The sequence below is a fragment of the Puma concolor genome, chromosome B3 (genome assembly GCF_028749965.1).
Source record: "Puma concolor isolate L17-30 chromosome B3, mPumCon1.1.hap2, whole genome shotgun sequence".
In the NCBI taxonomy this organism is placed as follows: Eukaryota; Metazoa; Chordata; class Mammalia; order Carnivora; family Felidae; genus Puma; species Puma concolor.
In genome coordinates, this window is record NC_141672.1 from 64045266 (window position 1) to 64059584 (window position 14319).

The 14319-nt window shown below is 47.3% G+C and overlaps 1 protein-coding gene across 1 annotated transcript; it reads left to right on the forward strand.

Annotated features, from left to right (window-relative positions):
• Positions 1–311: 311 nt before the first annotated feature.
• Positions 312–3622, forward strand: NFKBIA (NFKB inhibitor alpha). The gene is made up of 6 exons (XM_086709924.1): positions 312–670; positions 1269–1377; positions 1713–1923; positions 2217–2305; positions 2432–2692; positions 3021–3622. Exons 1-6 carry the CDS (start codon positions 444–446, stop codon positions 3066–3068), a joined length of 945 nt encoding a protein of 314 aa, XP_086566050.1. The 5' UTR covers positions 312–443; the 3' UTR covers positions 3069–3622.
• The last annotated feature ends 10697 nt before the right edge of the window (positions 3623–14319 follow it).

Here is a 14319-nt window from a genome sequence, read left to right on the forward strand (position 1 = left end):
AGGGAAAGGTTTCTTGCAGAGGGACAGGATTACTAGGTGCAGGCTGCAGGGAAGTACCGGGGGAGGGGGCCTTAGTCGGGAGGACTTTCCAGCCACTCAGCGTTCATCAAAAAGTTCCCAGTACATGACCCCAGTGGCTCATCGCAGGGAGTTTCTCTGATGAACCCCGGCTCAGAGTTTAGGCTTCTCCCCCTCCCACCCCCCCCGCCCGAGCAGAGGACGAGGCCAGTTCTCTTTTCTGGTCTGACTGGCTTGGAAATTCCCCGCGCCTGACCCCGCCCCAGAGAAATCCCCTGCCAGCGTTTATAGGGCGCCGCGGCGGCGCTGGCGAGCCCACAACAGTCGCAGCCAGCGGTCCTCCCCTCCGTGACACTGCGAGGCAGCGAGCGCGCAGCCCGCGGCCGAGCGCACCTGGGCAGCAGCGCCTGAGCTTTCACCGCGCCATGTTTCAACCCGCCGAGCACGCCCAGGACTGGGCCATGGAGGGTCCCCGGGACGCGCTCAAGAAAGAGCGGCTGCTGGACGACCGCCACGACAGCGGCCTGGACTCCATGAAGGACGAGGAGTACGAGCAGATGGTGAAGGAGCTGCGGGAGATCCGGCTTGAGCCCCAGGAGGCGCCGCGCGGCACCGAGCCCTGGAAGCAGCAGCTCACCGAGGACGGAGACTCGTAAGTGTCGCGGGCCCGGGTGGGGACGCCGGGCCTGCAGCGCGAGGCCCGCGAGGCGTCCGCAGATTGGGGTTTATGCACCGCCCCTGAGACCTTGCAAAGCAGCGGGCTGCGGGGGGGGGGGGGGTGGGGGGGAGGGGGGGCGCAGAGGATTAGGGTCAGATCCCGGGGCGGCGTTGCAGCAGCTCTGCCTTGCAGCCGCGCGCACCCCTCCCCCCAACCCCGGGTCCCGGTCCTCGGTCCTCTCGGCGGGGGCGGGGCGGCGGCGGGGACGCGAAGTCCCGGCTTGCATAAGAGGGGCGGGAGTTTCTGCCCCGCTGGCGGGCGCCGCGCGGCCGGGAGGGGAAGTACAGGGCGTTCCGGCCCGGCGGGAGGGCGGGGCGGTCTGGCCGGCGCCCGCCTAGGAGGAAGGGGGCGGGGGCCGGAAAGTCCCTGGGTGCCTGCCAGGAACACTCAGCTCATAATAACCTCGCGGAAAACACCGCGGCCTCGGCCTCCAGAAACCCCGGCCTTGCGCAATCCCCCGCAGCCCGCGCCTCCCTGGGCCCCACGCAATGCACTCAGCGGCCCTGGGGGTTTTTCCCTCTCTTACCCTTAGGTTCCTGCACTTGGCCATCATCCATGAAGAGAAGGCATTGACCATGGAAGTAGTCCGCCAAGTGAAAGGAGACCTGGCCTTCCTCAATTTCCAGAACAACCTGCAGCAGGTGCGCCGGCTTGCCCAGCCCCGTGCCTCTGGCCCAGTGAGGAAGTTACATTCTAGCACAGTTGCTCCCAATCCTTCCTAAATTAATCATCACTGGTCATTATCTGTCCTGACCTTTTACATTGGAATCAGTCAACATCCTAGAGAGTAAAGAAAATCCCATTGATTTGGTGAGGACTTTATGAAAGCCCACCTGGGGCCTCTGGGATTTGTCTTGCCCCTTATACCTGTCCGGGAGGAGCATCACCCACAATCAGGAGCTCTCTGGGGTTCAAGGGAATACAGACTGAGTTTGGGCCATGCTAATGCTCTTTCTGTTCCCTCTTCTGTTTGTAGACTCCACTCCACTTGGCTGTGATCACCAACCAACCAGAAATTGCTGAGGCACTTCTGGAAGCTGGCTGTGATCCTGAGCTCCGAGACTTTCGAGGAAATACCCCCCTACACCTCGCCTGTGAGCAAGGCTGCCTGGCCAGTGTGGGAGTCCTGACTCAGACCTGCAGGACCCAGCACCTCTACTCCATCTTGCAGGCCACCAACTACAATGGTAGGTCTGCCTGTCCTACCCTGCCGATTAGAAGGCAGGTGACATGGAGAAGGGAGAGGTGGGCCGACTCTAGGAGTCCAGGCAAAAGCTTAAAACACTCAACACTTGAAAGGTTGAGAAAATATGCGTGCAAAAGGCCTATTTGATCCCTTTATAAAGTTCATTCAGAACCCATGTTCTGGCTTCTTCAAATTCGAAAGAATTTGTTCCCTAAAAGGATAGGTGAAAGGTTCTTCTTGGGATCTGAGGGTTGAAACAAGTGGTTGGTTATACTTTCTTCATTGTTCTCCTAGGTCACACATGTCTACACTTAGCCTCTATCCATGGCTACCTGGGCATCGTGGAGCTTTTGGTGTCTTTGGGTGCTGATGTCAATGCTCAGGTGAGTGCTTCATGTCTCCAGATGGAATGCATCAGCTTTCAGGGCCCTCCTAAGATTTCACATATTTTTGTTGCAAGCAGAAATTCCAAACTCAGCTTAAACATCTCAAATTCCTATTGGTTTCAGGAGCCCTGTAATGGCCGAACTGCCCTCCACCTTGCAGTGGACCTGCAGAATTCCGACCTCGTGTCGCTTTTGTTGAAGTGTGGGGCTGATGTCAACAGAGTCACCTACCAAGGCTACTCCCCGTACCAGCTCACCTGGGGTCGTCCAAGTACACGGATACAGCAGCAGCTGGGCCAGCTGACCCTAGAAAACCTTCAGATGCTGCCAGAGAGCGAGGATGAGGAGAGCTACGACACGGAGTCAGAGTTCACAGAGGACGAGGTGAGTCTCCACTTTGTCACTCTGCACAAAGCACTGCCTTCCCAGGCCCCTAGAGCTACTCTTTATCCAAAGGTCTCAATGTAGCGAAGTTCTCAAACTTCAGGGTGCATGACCAGTAGTATCCTAAGAGTGTCTGTCTTTGCCCTTTTTAAAGGAGAGGAACATTAAAGGAAAACTTCTCAGCCCCTGAAGTTAATTTATGTTTGGGTTATGGAGAATAGAATCCAAGAATACTTGAGTTCCTTCCAGGAGCAGCCCTCACCATTATCCCAGGGCTTTTGGCAAAGCTCTGGGAGTTTAACATGCCTTTTTTTTCTCATGTGTTTAGCTGCCCTATGATGACTGTGTGCTTGGAGGCCAACGCCTGACGTTATGAGCTTCAAAAAGTACCTAAAAGAACATGGACTTGTATATTTGTACAAAAAGAGAGTTTTATTTTTCTAAAAAAAAAAAAAAGAAAGAAAGAAAAAAAATCAAAAGGGGTTACTTACAACCATACTTCACACTGCGTGGCCTGAACATTTACTGTTCTGGATCAGCCCCCATTTTTTTTTTTTTTTTTTTTTTTTTTTGGTGAACTTTGGAAGGGGGACAAAGAAGATCGTTGGAATTCAAAGAAAACCACTTTCAAGCCTCACCTCTATGGGGTTTTTGGAGAAGGTTATCCAAAAATGTGATGAAAGGATTACATTTTATTTATTGTGCTTTTGCCATTGAGTCACCATGGATTCCGTGGCTGAGCTCAGTGGTATCCTGTGACGTGTAACAACCAGGTGTGTTGTTCAACCTTTTGGCGGTGTGGGGTTAAAAGTCACTACCTATCAAGGTTTGTGTTACCCTCCTGTAAATGGTGTACATTGTGTATTTTGTTGGTAATTATTTTGGTACTTCTAAAATGTGTATTTATTAAACAGATTTTTACAAACAGAATTATCCTGATCATTCTCATTGGGCTGCAGCGGGGTTCCTAATCTGAGAGTTATCCGATCATCCACTGGCGGTGGAGAGTTGTGTGGGAGCACTTACCACAGCCAGCCACAAAGACCTTTCAGAGAGCAGCTTCTCACGCTGTGTATGCAGGACTCCCAGCCGGGGTTTGCAGGCGGCCCCAGGGCCCTGTGTGTGGGAGGGGAGGCTGTTGCAAGAAGATAGGAAACACCATTCTCAGGCTGGGGGTGGCAGCAAGCTGCTTGGCCTACAGCTGGAAACCTCCATTATCAATTGCTTTCATCTTGGTTTAATCTGTGCCAAGACCGTTTCACTTTAGGAAATTATTTGGGTCAAGTGGGATATGCTGAAATCCTATGTCATAGAGCTGGGAAAGATCTTGACTATGATACTGGCAGTTCCTAAGGAACGGGCTCGGGAATGGGACTGCACTAATGTGTTTTTAGCAGGTACCCACCTCTGAGCCTTCATTTCTTCACTTATAAACTGGGCTGTTGTGAAGATTGCACAAGACAATGTACGTACAAAGCATAGCAGAGTGCCAGGCACACAGTGCTAAAGAAAAATACAAGCTATTGCACAACATCCTGTATTTCACAGGGGAAGAAACAAGTCCAGAGAGAATGTCCTGTCCTAGGTCACCTTGCAGAAGAGGCAGGCAGTCAACTAATACTCTTGTTTTCAGGTGGTTAACATCTTTTACCTGCGTTCCACCTCTAAATTAACCTATTGTTACCAGCTGTAGTATGAAGGCTTGAAAAAATCTTTTTCCTCAGTGCAGTCTAATTCTACTTAATGGATTTGACAAGAAATCAGTAACTTGTGAAATTTATGTTTCAATGCTCTGTATCGATGTTTTCATCCCTAAAATACATCTCTTGCCTAGGTAGAAAGAGTAATAAAGGAAAGTTCGTGGCATTCTATAAAATACAGAAGGGCATATAAATACAATTCATGAACTTAAAAATTTTTTTTTTTTAACGTTTACTTATTTTTTTGGGGACAGAGAGAGACAGAGCATGAATGGGGGAGGGGCAGAGAGAGAGGGAGACACAGAATCAGAAACAGGCTCCAGGCTCTGAGCCATCAGCCCAGAGCCCGACGCGGGGCTCGAACTCACGGAGCGCGAGATCGTGACCTGGCTGAAGTCGGACGCTTAACCGACTGCGCCACCCAGGTGCCCCCATGAACTTTATACCTTAGAAAACATCGCCATTAAGTTGTCCCTTTCCAGATCCGTAAATGCTGTCAAAGTCAAGTGAATATGATGGTCACCTTCCTCAGACCAAAAAAGAGCCAATACACAGTGGGTCTTTCAATGTATAAAGTGTTTTGCTGTCGACTGGACTGACCAAAGCCAGTCCTGTCACCCTCCTACAGCTTCAGTCATCTAGAGCTGAGCACTGTGATAGCCCCTGTACCAGTCTTTCCATCTTTCAAAGTGATCCAGGCCCCCATCACTGAAACTCCTTGTGCATCCCAGAACACATGAACCCAGCCGCTTTGTGATGTGACACGTGAATGTCGGCTAACTAGGTTCAGCTCTGTCAGTTGATGAGTAGAAGAGGTAAGAGGGGTGTGGGGGCAGAGGAGGGAGGAATATCCACCTCATATCTAAAAGAACACAGGTTGGAAACTTGGCTTCCAAATTTGGAATGATTCGCTTAGGTCTGCTCAGTCAGACGTGCTTCTTTTTCCCCGTGTGATGGCACTGAATTTGTGCCAACTTGCTCATCACTCTTACTCCAGGTCTATGAGAAGACTGGAGAAATGGGACAGAGGGATGTGGCCCACTCTTCGGAAGCCTCCTTCATGGCTGGCTTTTGTGTGGGGTTGACACCTTCCATGGTCATGGCAGGGAGGGGCCTCTTCTGACCCATTTGGGCCCAGCCTCCCACATTTCTAGGCTTCGGCTTTACTGCTCTTCAGGACCCCAACCCTGAAGAGGGAGAGGGAGTGGATTCCATTGTCTGCATAAATCTTGAGGTCGCTTGGCCCAGTTTCTTACTCTCTGGTTCTTCTTCCTGTTTCTCCACCTCCTTTCTTTCTCTTCTTTTTATTTTAAACCTACTTTCTTTCCTTCATGCCATTGGTTGGGTGGCTGGAGTCTGGAGTTCCCTAAAGAAAAATTTTAGAATGGACACATTCTAATCTGTAGAAAGTCTTCAGCAAATTTCTAAGCAAACCAGAAGTTTTCAAAGAAAACAGAGCAGCAGACTGAGAGCCTTTTATGCACTTCAATTTTCTCCAAGGAGCCAAAGGTCTTGTCAGGACAGGTAGAAGTACGAGAGCCTTGGGAAAGAGGGAAGTGACAGAAGAGGGAAATAAAAAGTCACATCAGCAACTTCCTTGAATTTAGTTCCTTGATTCCTTCTGCCTGCCTCATCCTCAGGACAAATTTCCTTTATAGGTCACATGTTCCAAGTCCCTTCCAGAAGGAAGGGTGTTTCTTTAAGAGGGAACAAACTCCAGTCTGAGCAATCTGAAGACCATGTGGGGCCTGGGTGCTTGGGGGTATTTGCATTGAAACTTCGATTGCTACTGGAAGTGATTAAGTGCTGACGGTTAGAACTGAGTCAGTGAGATGGGTTCTTCCCTCGCCCCCTTTCCTCCCTGTTTTCATCAGCTTGCCTTAGGTGCAGTTGAAGTTTCCTTTGGCAAGAAAGGTCAGAGTGGAACTCCAGTCAGAAACATGCCCAAAAAGCATTCCCCAACACTGGTACTTGGGCAAGAATAGCCCAGGTCGTGTCCCCCATTTTAAGGGAGCATTACAGAAACTAAAAACAGATATCCTGTGTGTTTCCCTCCTAGAGAAGTAGAACTCTCAGATGCATTCATTCATTCACATTATAAAGCACTATTATTCGCCAGGTCCTGTGCCAGGGACCAGAGACCCTAAGAGGAACCAGTCACAGCCTCTGCCTCAAAGAGCTCCTTGCAGGGGCGCCTGGGTGGCGCAGTCGGTTAAGCGTCCGACTTCAGCCAGGTCACGATCTCGCGGTCCGTAAGTTCGAGCCCCGCGTCGGGCTCTGGGCTGATGGCTCGGAGCCTGGAGCCTGTTTCCGATTCTGTGTCTCCCTCTCTCTCTGCCCCTCCCCCGTTCATGCTCTGTCTCTCTCTGTCCCAAAAATAAATAAAAACGTTGAAAAAAAAAATTAAAAAAAAAAAAGCTCCTTGCTTAGGTCAGAAAGAGAACTGAACAAGCACAGCACATTTAAGACAGGCGGGTAAGATGAAGCACAGAGTACGATGTGAGCTCAGATCAGGGGTCCCTAACACTGAGTGCAGTGGGGGAAGGGGTCACGGGATTACACTCATGTGAGCTATTTGCCCCCACCCCTCCCCCAGCCAGTACTATCTATTCTTATTCCATGTCCCAAGTGACCAGTGGCACCCTTTTGACAAGTGGCAGAGAACAAAGCTATACTCAGAACAAAACTTATGGGCTGGGATAGGCTGTTCATTTTTGTATCTGTGTGCGATCCTGGAATCCAGAGCTGAGTCTGGCATCTGCCGCCAGCCTTTGAATTAATGGCAAATGATGTGCATGCCTTAGGCCAGAGCATCTTCAACTCAGCATGCAACGTGGCCTGGAGATGGTGTTGAAATGCAGGTTCTGATTCAGTTGGCCCAGAGCTGGCCTGACACTTGCATTTCTAACAAGTTCCCAGACAAGGTCTGTGCTGCTGGTCCGAGAAGCACACTCTGAAGAGCGTTTTGAATAACATTTTGAATAAAATGCTGTTTTAGTTATTTAAGGCCAGCACTTGCTGGCATTCTCCAGCTGGTACCACTGCAAACCAGGATAAGCTCTTCGGCAGCCACATATGAGGATGATCCAGCATCGGGCAACATGAGTCTTTTGGAAAGTAGGGCAGGATCCTGAGCACTGCTGGCCAAGACCAACAAAGCTGCCATTGAAACAAGTAAGTGTAATAAGGAAGGCTGACCAAAGGTATACAAGGCCAAAGGTATAATCAACTGAGGTCTAAGAAAGGAACAAAATTCTTCAAGGAAATGTATTTGAAGGGTGATACACTAATTAAGAAGTTGACAAGTTCGTTTTTATTTTTTTAAATGTTTATTAATTTTTGAGAGAGAAAGAGAGAGAATGAGCAGGGGAGGGGCAGGGAGAGAGGGAGACAGAGGATCTCAAGCGGGCTCTGCACGGACAGCAAGGAGCCCAAAGTGGGGCTGGAACTCACAAACCATGAGATCATGACCTGAGCTGAGGTCAGATGCTTAACCAACTGAGCCACCCAGGAGGCTGTTTTTGTTGTTGTTGTTTAAAGTTTTATTTATTTATTTTGAGAGAGAGAGTGTAAGCAGGGGAGGAGCAAAGAGAGGGGGAGAGAGGAGAGAGGGAGACAGAGAGAGAGGCGGGGGGGGGGGGGGGGGTGCGGAGAGAATCCCAAGTAGGCTCTATGCCCAGCACGGAGTCTGATGCAGGGCTCAATCCCACGGCTATGAGATCATGACCTGAGCTGAAATCGAGAGTTGGGTGCTTAATAGACTAAGCCACCCAGGCGCCCTGACAAGTTGGTTTTTAAAATGAACTTTTTGTACCTTCTTATAGGATTGGTGTGGCATGTGGCCCTGACCAGGCCCCTAGAAGGAGGGGAGGGAGAGCTGCTTCCCTATGACATAGTCCCCACTATCCTTATCAGAATATGAGAAGCCCTAACAAAGAGTTGACGAAAATATACTGGGGAAAACCTTAACCAAAGAATAACTTCTCCCTGGGGCACCTGGGTGACTCAGTCCTTGAAGCGTCCCACACTTGATTTTAGCTGGGGTTATGATCTCAAGGTTGTGGGATCAAGCCCCCAGCCCAGCACCGTGTTGAGCCCTGAATGGGGTTCTGTGCTGGGCATGGAGCCTGCTTGACATCATTTTCCTCTTTCCCTCTGCCCCCTCCTCCTCTCATGTTCACTCTTTCTCTCTAAAAATTAATTAACTAATTAATTTTTTAAAAAGAATAACTTCTTTTAAATGTTGCCATCATTTCATATTTTTAATTTATTGAATATAAAGTACTAGCACAAAAATAGACACATAGATCAATAGAACAGAATAGAAAACCCAGGAAGAAACCCATAATTATACGGTCAATTAATCTTCAACACGAGAGGCAAGAATATGCAATGGGGAAAAGACAGTCTCTTCAACAAAGGATGTTGGGAAAACTGGACAGCTACATGCAAAGGAATGAAACTGGAACACTTTCTTATACCATACACAAAAATAAACTCAAAATGGATTAAGGACCTAAATGTGAGACAGGAAACCATCGAAATCCTAAAACACAGCACACACAGTAGTAATTTCTCGGACATCAGCCGTAACAACATCTTTCTAGATATGTCTCCTAAGGCAAGGGAAATAAAAGCAAAAATAAACTACTGGGACTACATCCAAATTTAAAAAAAAAAAAAAAAAAAAAGCTTCTGCACAACAAAGGAAACAAACAACAAAACCAAAAGATAACCTACTGAATGGGAGAAGATATTTGCAAATGACATATCCAATAAAGGGTTAGAGTCCAAAATATACAAAAAACTATACAACTCAACACCAAAAACCCAAATAATCTACTTAAAAAATGGGCAGGAGTGCCTGGGTGGCTCCGTCGAATGAGTGTCCGATTTCGGCTCAGGTCATGATCTCACAGTTCCTGAGTTGAAGCCCCACACCGGACTCTGTGCTGACAGCTCAGAGCCTGGAGCCTGCTTCACATTCTGTGTCTCCCTCTCTCTCTGCCCCTCTATGTTTGCACTCTGTCTCTCAAAAATGAATAAACATTAAAAAAATTTTTTTAATGGGCAGAAGACATGAACAGAGCTTTCTCCAAAGAAGACATACAAATGCCCAACAGACACATGAAAAGATGCTCAACATCACATCATCAGGGAAATGCAAATCAAAACCACAATGAGATATCACCTCACACCTGTCACAATGGCTAAACTCAACAACACAAGAAACAACAGGTGTTGGTGAGGATGTGGAGAAAAGGGAACCCTCTTGCACTGTTGGTGGGAATGCAAACTGGTGCAGCCATTCTGGAAAACAGTATGGAGATTCCTCTAAAAATTAAAAGTAGAATGGCCCTATAATCCAGTAATTGCACTACTGGGTATTTACCCGAAAAATACTAATTCAAAGGGATACATGCACCCCAATGTTTATAGCAGCATTATCTACAGCCCAAGCCAAATTATAGAAGGAGCCCAAGTGTCCATTGATAGATGAATGGATAAAGAAGATGTGGTATATATATACAATGGAATATTATTTATCCACAAAAATGAAGTCTTGCCATTTGCAACAACATGGATGGATCTAGAAAGTATAATGCAAAATAAAGTAAGCCAGTCAGAGAAAGACATATGCCATATGAATTCACTCCTATATGGAATTTAAGAAACAAAACAAATGAACAAAAGAAAAAAAGAGAGAAAGAAAGAGAAGCCAAAAAACAGGCTCTTAAATATAGAGAACTGATGGTTACCAAAGGGGAGGTGGGGGGGGGTGGTATGGGTGAACTAGGTGAAGGAGATTAAGAGCACACTTATCTTTTTTTTTTTTTTTTTTTTTGAGAGAGAGAGAGACAGACAGAGAGAGAGAGCGTGCACAGTAGGAGAGGGACAGAGGGAGAGGGAGAATCTTAAGCAGAGCCCAACCAGGAGCTCAATCTCATGAACTGTGAGATCATGACCTGAGCCAAAATCAAGAACTAGACTGAGACATCCAGGTGCCCCTCTGGTTTTTTTTTAAGATTTTATTTTTAAGCAATGTCTACACCCAAGTAGGGCTCAAACTTATAGCTCTGAGATCAAGAGTCACATGCTCCATGCACTGAGCCAGCCAGGCATCCCACGAATATACTTATCTTGATGAGCACTGAGTAGTATATGGAATTGTTGAATCACTATATGGTACACCTGAAACTAACATAATACTGTATGTTAATTACACTGGAATTAATTTTTTTAAATTTATTGAATTATAGCTTATATGGAAAGCATTCAGCTATTTAAACGTAAGTTTTTAAAGTCTTTTAAATTGTCGTATTTTGTTTGTACAATGTATTTTTCAAAATCTCACTCAACTGATCTATGGTAACATATATCATGGGATAAAATAATAAATTCACCTTTTATTTATTAAACATGTATACAGCATTTCCTATGTGCCAGATACTATTCTAAATGGTTTGCAAATATTAATTCCTGTAATCTACAAACCACCCTGTGAGGTAGGTGCTATTATTATTTTCATATTTTTTTATAAGGAAACTGAAGCACAGTCAACTTAAGAACCTCAGCCCAGGCCACACAACGCCAGGCTTGGGTGGGCTCCAGATCCACATTCCCAACCTGTTAGTATAAAGCAGGCTTCAGGGGCACCTGGGTGGCTCAGCTGGTTAAGTGTGCAACTCTCGGTTTCGGCTGAGTTAGAGCCACGCATTGGGCTCTGTGCTGACAGTACAGAGTCTGCTTGGGGTTCTCTCTCTCCCAATCTCTTGGCCTCCCCCCTCCACGCAACCGCCCCCCCGCCCCCGCTCTATCTCTGTCTCTCAAAAATAAATAAACATTTAAAAAAATAATAAAACAAACAAATAAATAAAGCAGGCTTCAAAGGCACGCATGGGATTCCCACTGACTGAAGTGATCGCAACGCATCAATTTTGAACCTGTTTCTTACACATTCATTACAGGTATCCTACAGAAATGGGATAAATATTCCAAAGGATGGTTTGAATTCTGAGGTGTCCTGTTAAAGGAAGAGTGTCTCATAGAAACTATATGATAAGGCAGAGAATGGAAGATGTGAGCTCGCAGGAAACCTCAGTAACTTGAACAATAGTGGGGACCCGGATTCATCTCTGAATGTTTAGTGTTGAGTTTCATGTGGTGCTAAATAAAAGGAAGTGAGGCATGTCTGTCCTTCCAGGAGTTTCCAGTTGTGCGGTCTAGGTTCACTTGTGATTGAGGCTAGGTGTACCCAAAGTCACCACATTAAACATTTTGGTCAGACTTCTAAAAACTTGGCTGTATTTTAATATTCATCTCCAGGGAGGCCTAATACAAACTAGCAAGTGCAAGTTTTAAGGACTAATGAATGGGCTTCTTTCAGGTGAAATGTTCTAGTGTTGATTCCATTTTAAGTTGGGTTTTAACGTTCTCCTTCCAAGCCCTCACACACACACACACCACCGCCATTGGGAGGCAACTTCCCAGGACAGGACTTTGCCGTGTGACCCACCGTGTGTGGCCGGCCAGTTGTAGGGGACGAGCAGCCCTGGCTCCAGGGTCAAAAAACATTTCTGGGTATTTGCATTTAACTCAGTTGTTCTCCACAAAACACAGAGTAAGCCTCCGGTTTGAAGGAGAGGCCTGAACCATTGATATGTAAATACCATCAATTTACAAGTCGAATGGAGTAGAAAGCTTTCACCTTTTTGAAGGCAGAACTGGGAATAACTGTTCCACCAGCAGATTCACCACCAAAGAGCCTTGCTGGGGTGTAAGCAGTACTTTCCAGGTCTGAAATGCACACCCAGAGATGGGCAAGAGTGGCTCTACGCACAGGATCCTCCGCCCACAGTCCCCAAAGCACCCCAAGGGGATGACACAAGGTCAAATCTCAATGAGAATTTCAAGTTTCTCTTAAGCGGGTCTTTCAATGCAGGGCTTGATTGGGATTGGCAAAAGTTCAAGATAACAGCAGTTTGGGGTTGGAAAGAGCAAGGTGAGGGGTTATTTAAGGCAAGGGGTTTGAAGTGTCTCAGGCATGAACTGTCTGTTGATGCTTCCTACTAAAGAGTTGATGGGTCTTTTAGGAAATTCCTATGATAAACAATCAAGTTATTTGCCTAGGCAAGAGCAGCTTGGAATAGTTAAGTTACTATAATGAAGTTGAAGAATAGTTATGTTAATGTAGGCAGTAAACGAGGGGGCAGGATGGGGTAGATTCATCCCCAACCTGACTAGTCATTAGGCCTAGAGTAAGGGTCTGAGGAATATGAGGACACATGACAGGGACATTGTGATAAATTAAAATGATTAAAAATTCAGGACATAGACCTGAGAGCAATTGGGGGGGGTGGCGGGGGGAGAGGGGGAATGGGGCTGGGCGTGGGCTAACAGGGAGTTTGCAGAGGAAACTCTACACTTGGAGCACAGAGCAAGTGAGGCAAGGGTCAAGAAACAAGTTTTACATGTTCTGTCATTTCACCTGTAATTGAAGAGCCTGAGCTACAACATCTCTCTTTAAACGCATTAATTCACATCATAAATTCACACCGCCAAGTACCCAGGTAATCCAGCTACTGGTGAAAAATAATAGGAGGCATCATTTCTCAAACAGTGGCTATATGCCAGCCATTTTACATATAAGATCACTACAGGGCAGAGGTGGCATTATTAGCCCCATTTTACAGAGGTTCAGAGAGGTTTAGCAACTTGTCTGAGGTGATGCAGCCAGGAAAAGTGGCAGTGCTGGGATTCGAACGCTGCCCCCTGGGCCCCCAAGGCCCTTTCCCACCAGGCTGGCCAGGGTGAGCCTCCTCATTTACTGAAGATGTCTGAAGCTCCCAACAACTGCCATTTTCCACTACTGCTGTCGTTAGTCTTGAGTAGCTCTGACTGCCACACAAACCCATTTTACTCTGAGAAGCCACTTGCTACGACTTCTATTTCATAAAATTTCCTCATCGGAAAGGTTGGAAAAGTACCTCACAGGAGTGTCTGAAAGGTAACTGAGAGGGGGGCGTCTGGCTGGCTGAGTCAGAAGAGCATGCAACTCTTGATCTTGGGGATCGTGAGTTCGAGCCCCACGTGTAGAGATTACATACATATCTACACACTTAAAAAAAAAAAGTAACTGATAGAGCTGCTACAAGTGCATAGGAAACTCACCGCGCAGCTGTGGACGCAGTGCTGGGAGAGTTCTTGAAAGCGGCTGGTAGGAACCCACCTGCAAAGGAGAGAGAAAATTCCACGTTCTCTGGGCCTGCTGGGAAACCCTGTGCAAGGTCATTTGTGATTAAGTTTAGACCACATTCAGCTGACCCTCTGAGGAGGAGATTGGTACAGTGAGCAAATGCCCGTGGGGCCTGGGGGCAGCTGTTTCAAGGGGCGTCACCACTGGTGACTATCTGGACAGAGGCAGCCTCCAGAGGGACTTCCCAGTTAAGAGTATGTGGGGGGTGTCCTTTTGTAAGTATACAGACCTCCTTCCTCCTTCATTCTCTCAAACACTGTTAATGCTGCTACAAGAATGAGGGCGGTCTCTCACTCTCTTTCCCTGCCTTTTCCACAAGTGGGCAGGTAGAAGGAAAGGCAGGGTCTCCATAATTAAAGCTCACTTTCCTCATAATGAGGCAGGCCTGAGGGTACACCAACCTGGCTCCCACTCTGGGCCCCAATCTGTACCACTGCGCCCCTGGGCTAGTTGCTTAACTTCTCTGCTTCTCAGTTTCTCTTGTGTAAAGCAGGATGGCACAGCTCTCTGGCAGTTGCTGTGATGCTGGTGTCTGTGAAACTCTGGCAAAGCGCCCCGCACGTAGTAAAAGCTCAGATGACAGCTTGTCCTATTAGGATTAGTCACATGAGCAGGCGCCTGGGGGGGGGGGCTCAGTCGGTTAAGCTTCCTGGGTTCTAGCCCCATGTTGG

Excerpts from the sequence above, each read along its gene's own strand:
- NFKBIA (XM_086709924.1), top strand. The coding sequence starts at position 444 with ATGTTTCAACCCGCCGAGCACGCCCAGGACTGGGCCATGGAGGGTCCC. Across the intron at positions 1,924-2,216 it reads GCAGGCCACCAACTACAATG|GTCACACATGTCTACACTTA; the intron begins GTAGGTCTGCCT and ends TTGTTCTCCTAG. Across the intron at positions 2,693-3,020 it reads CAGAGTTCACAGAGGACGAG|CTGCCCTATGATGACTGTGT; the intron begins GTGAGTCTCCAC and ends TCATGTGTTTAG.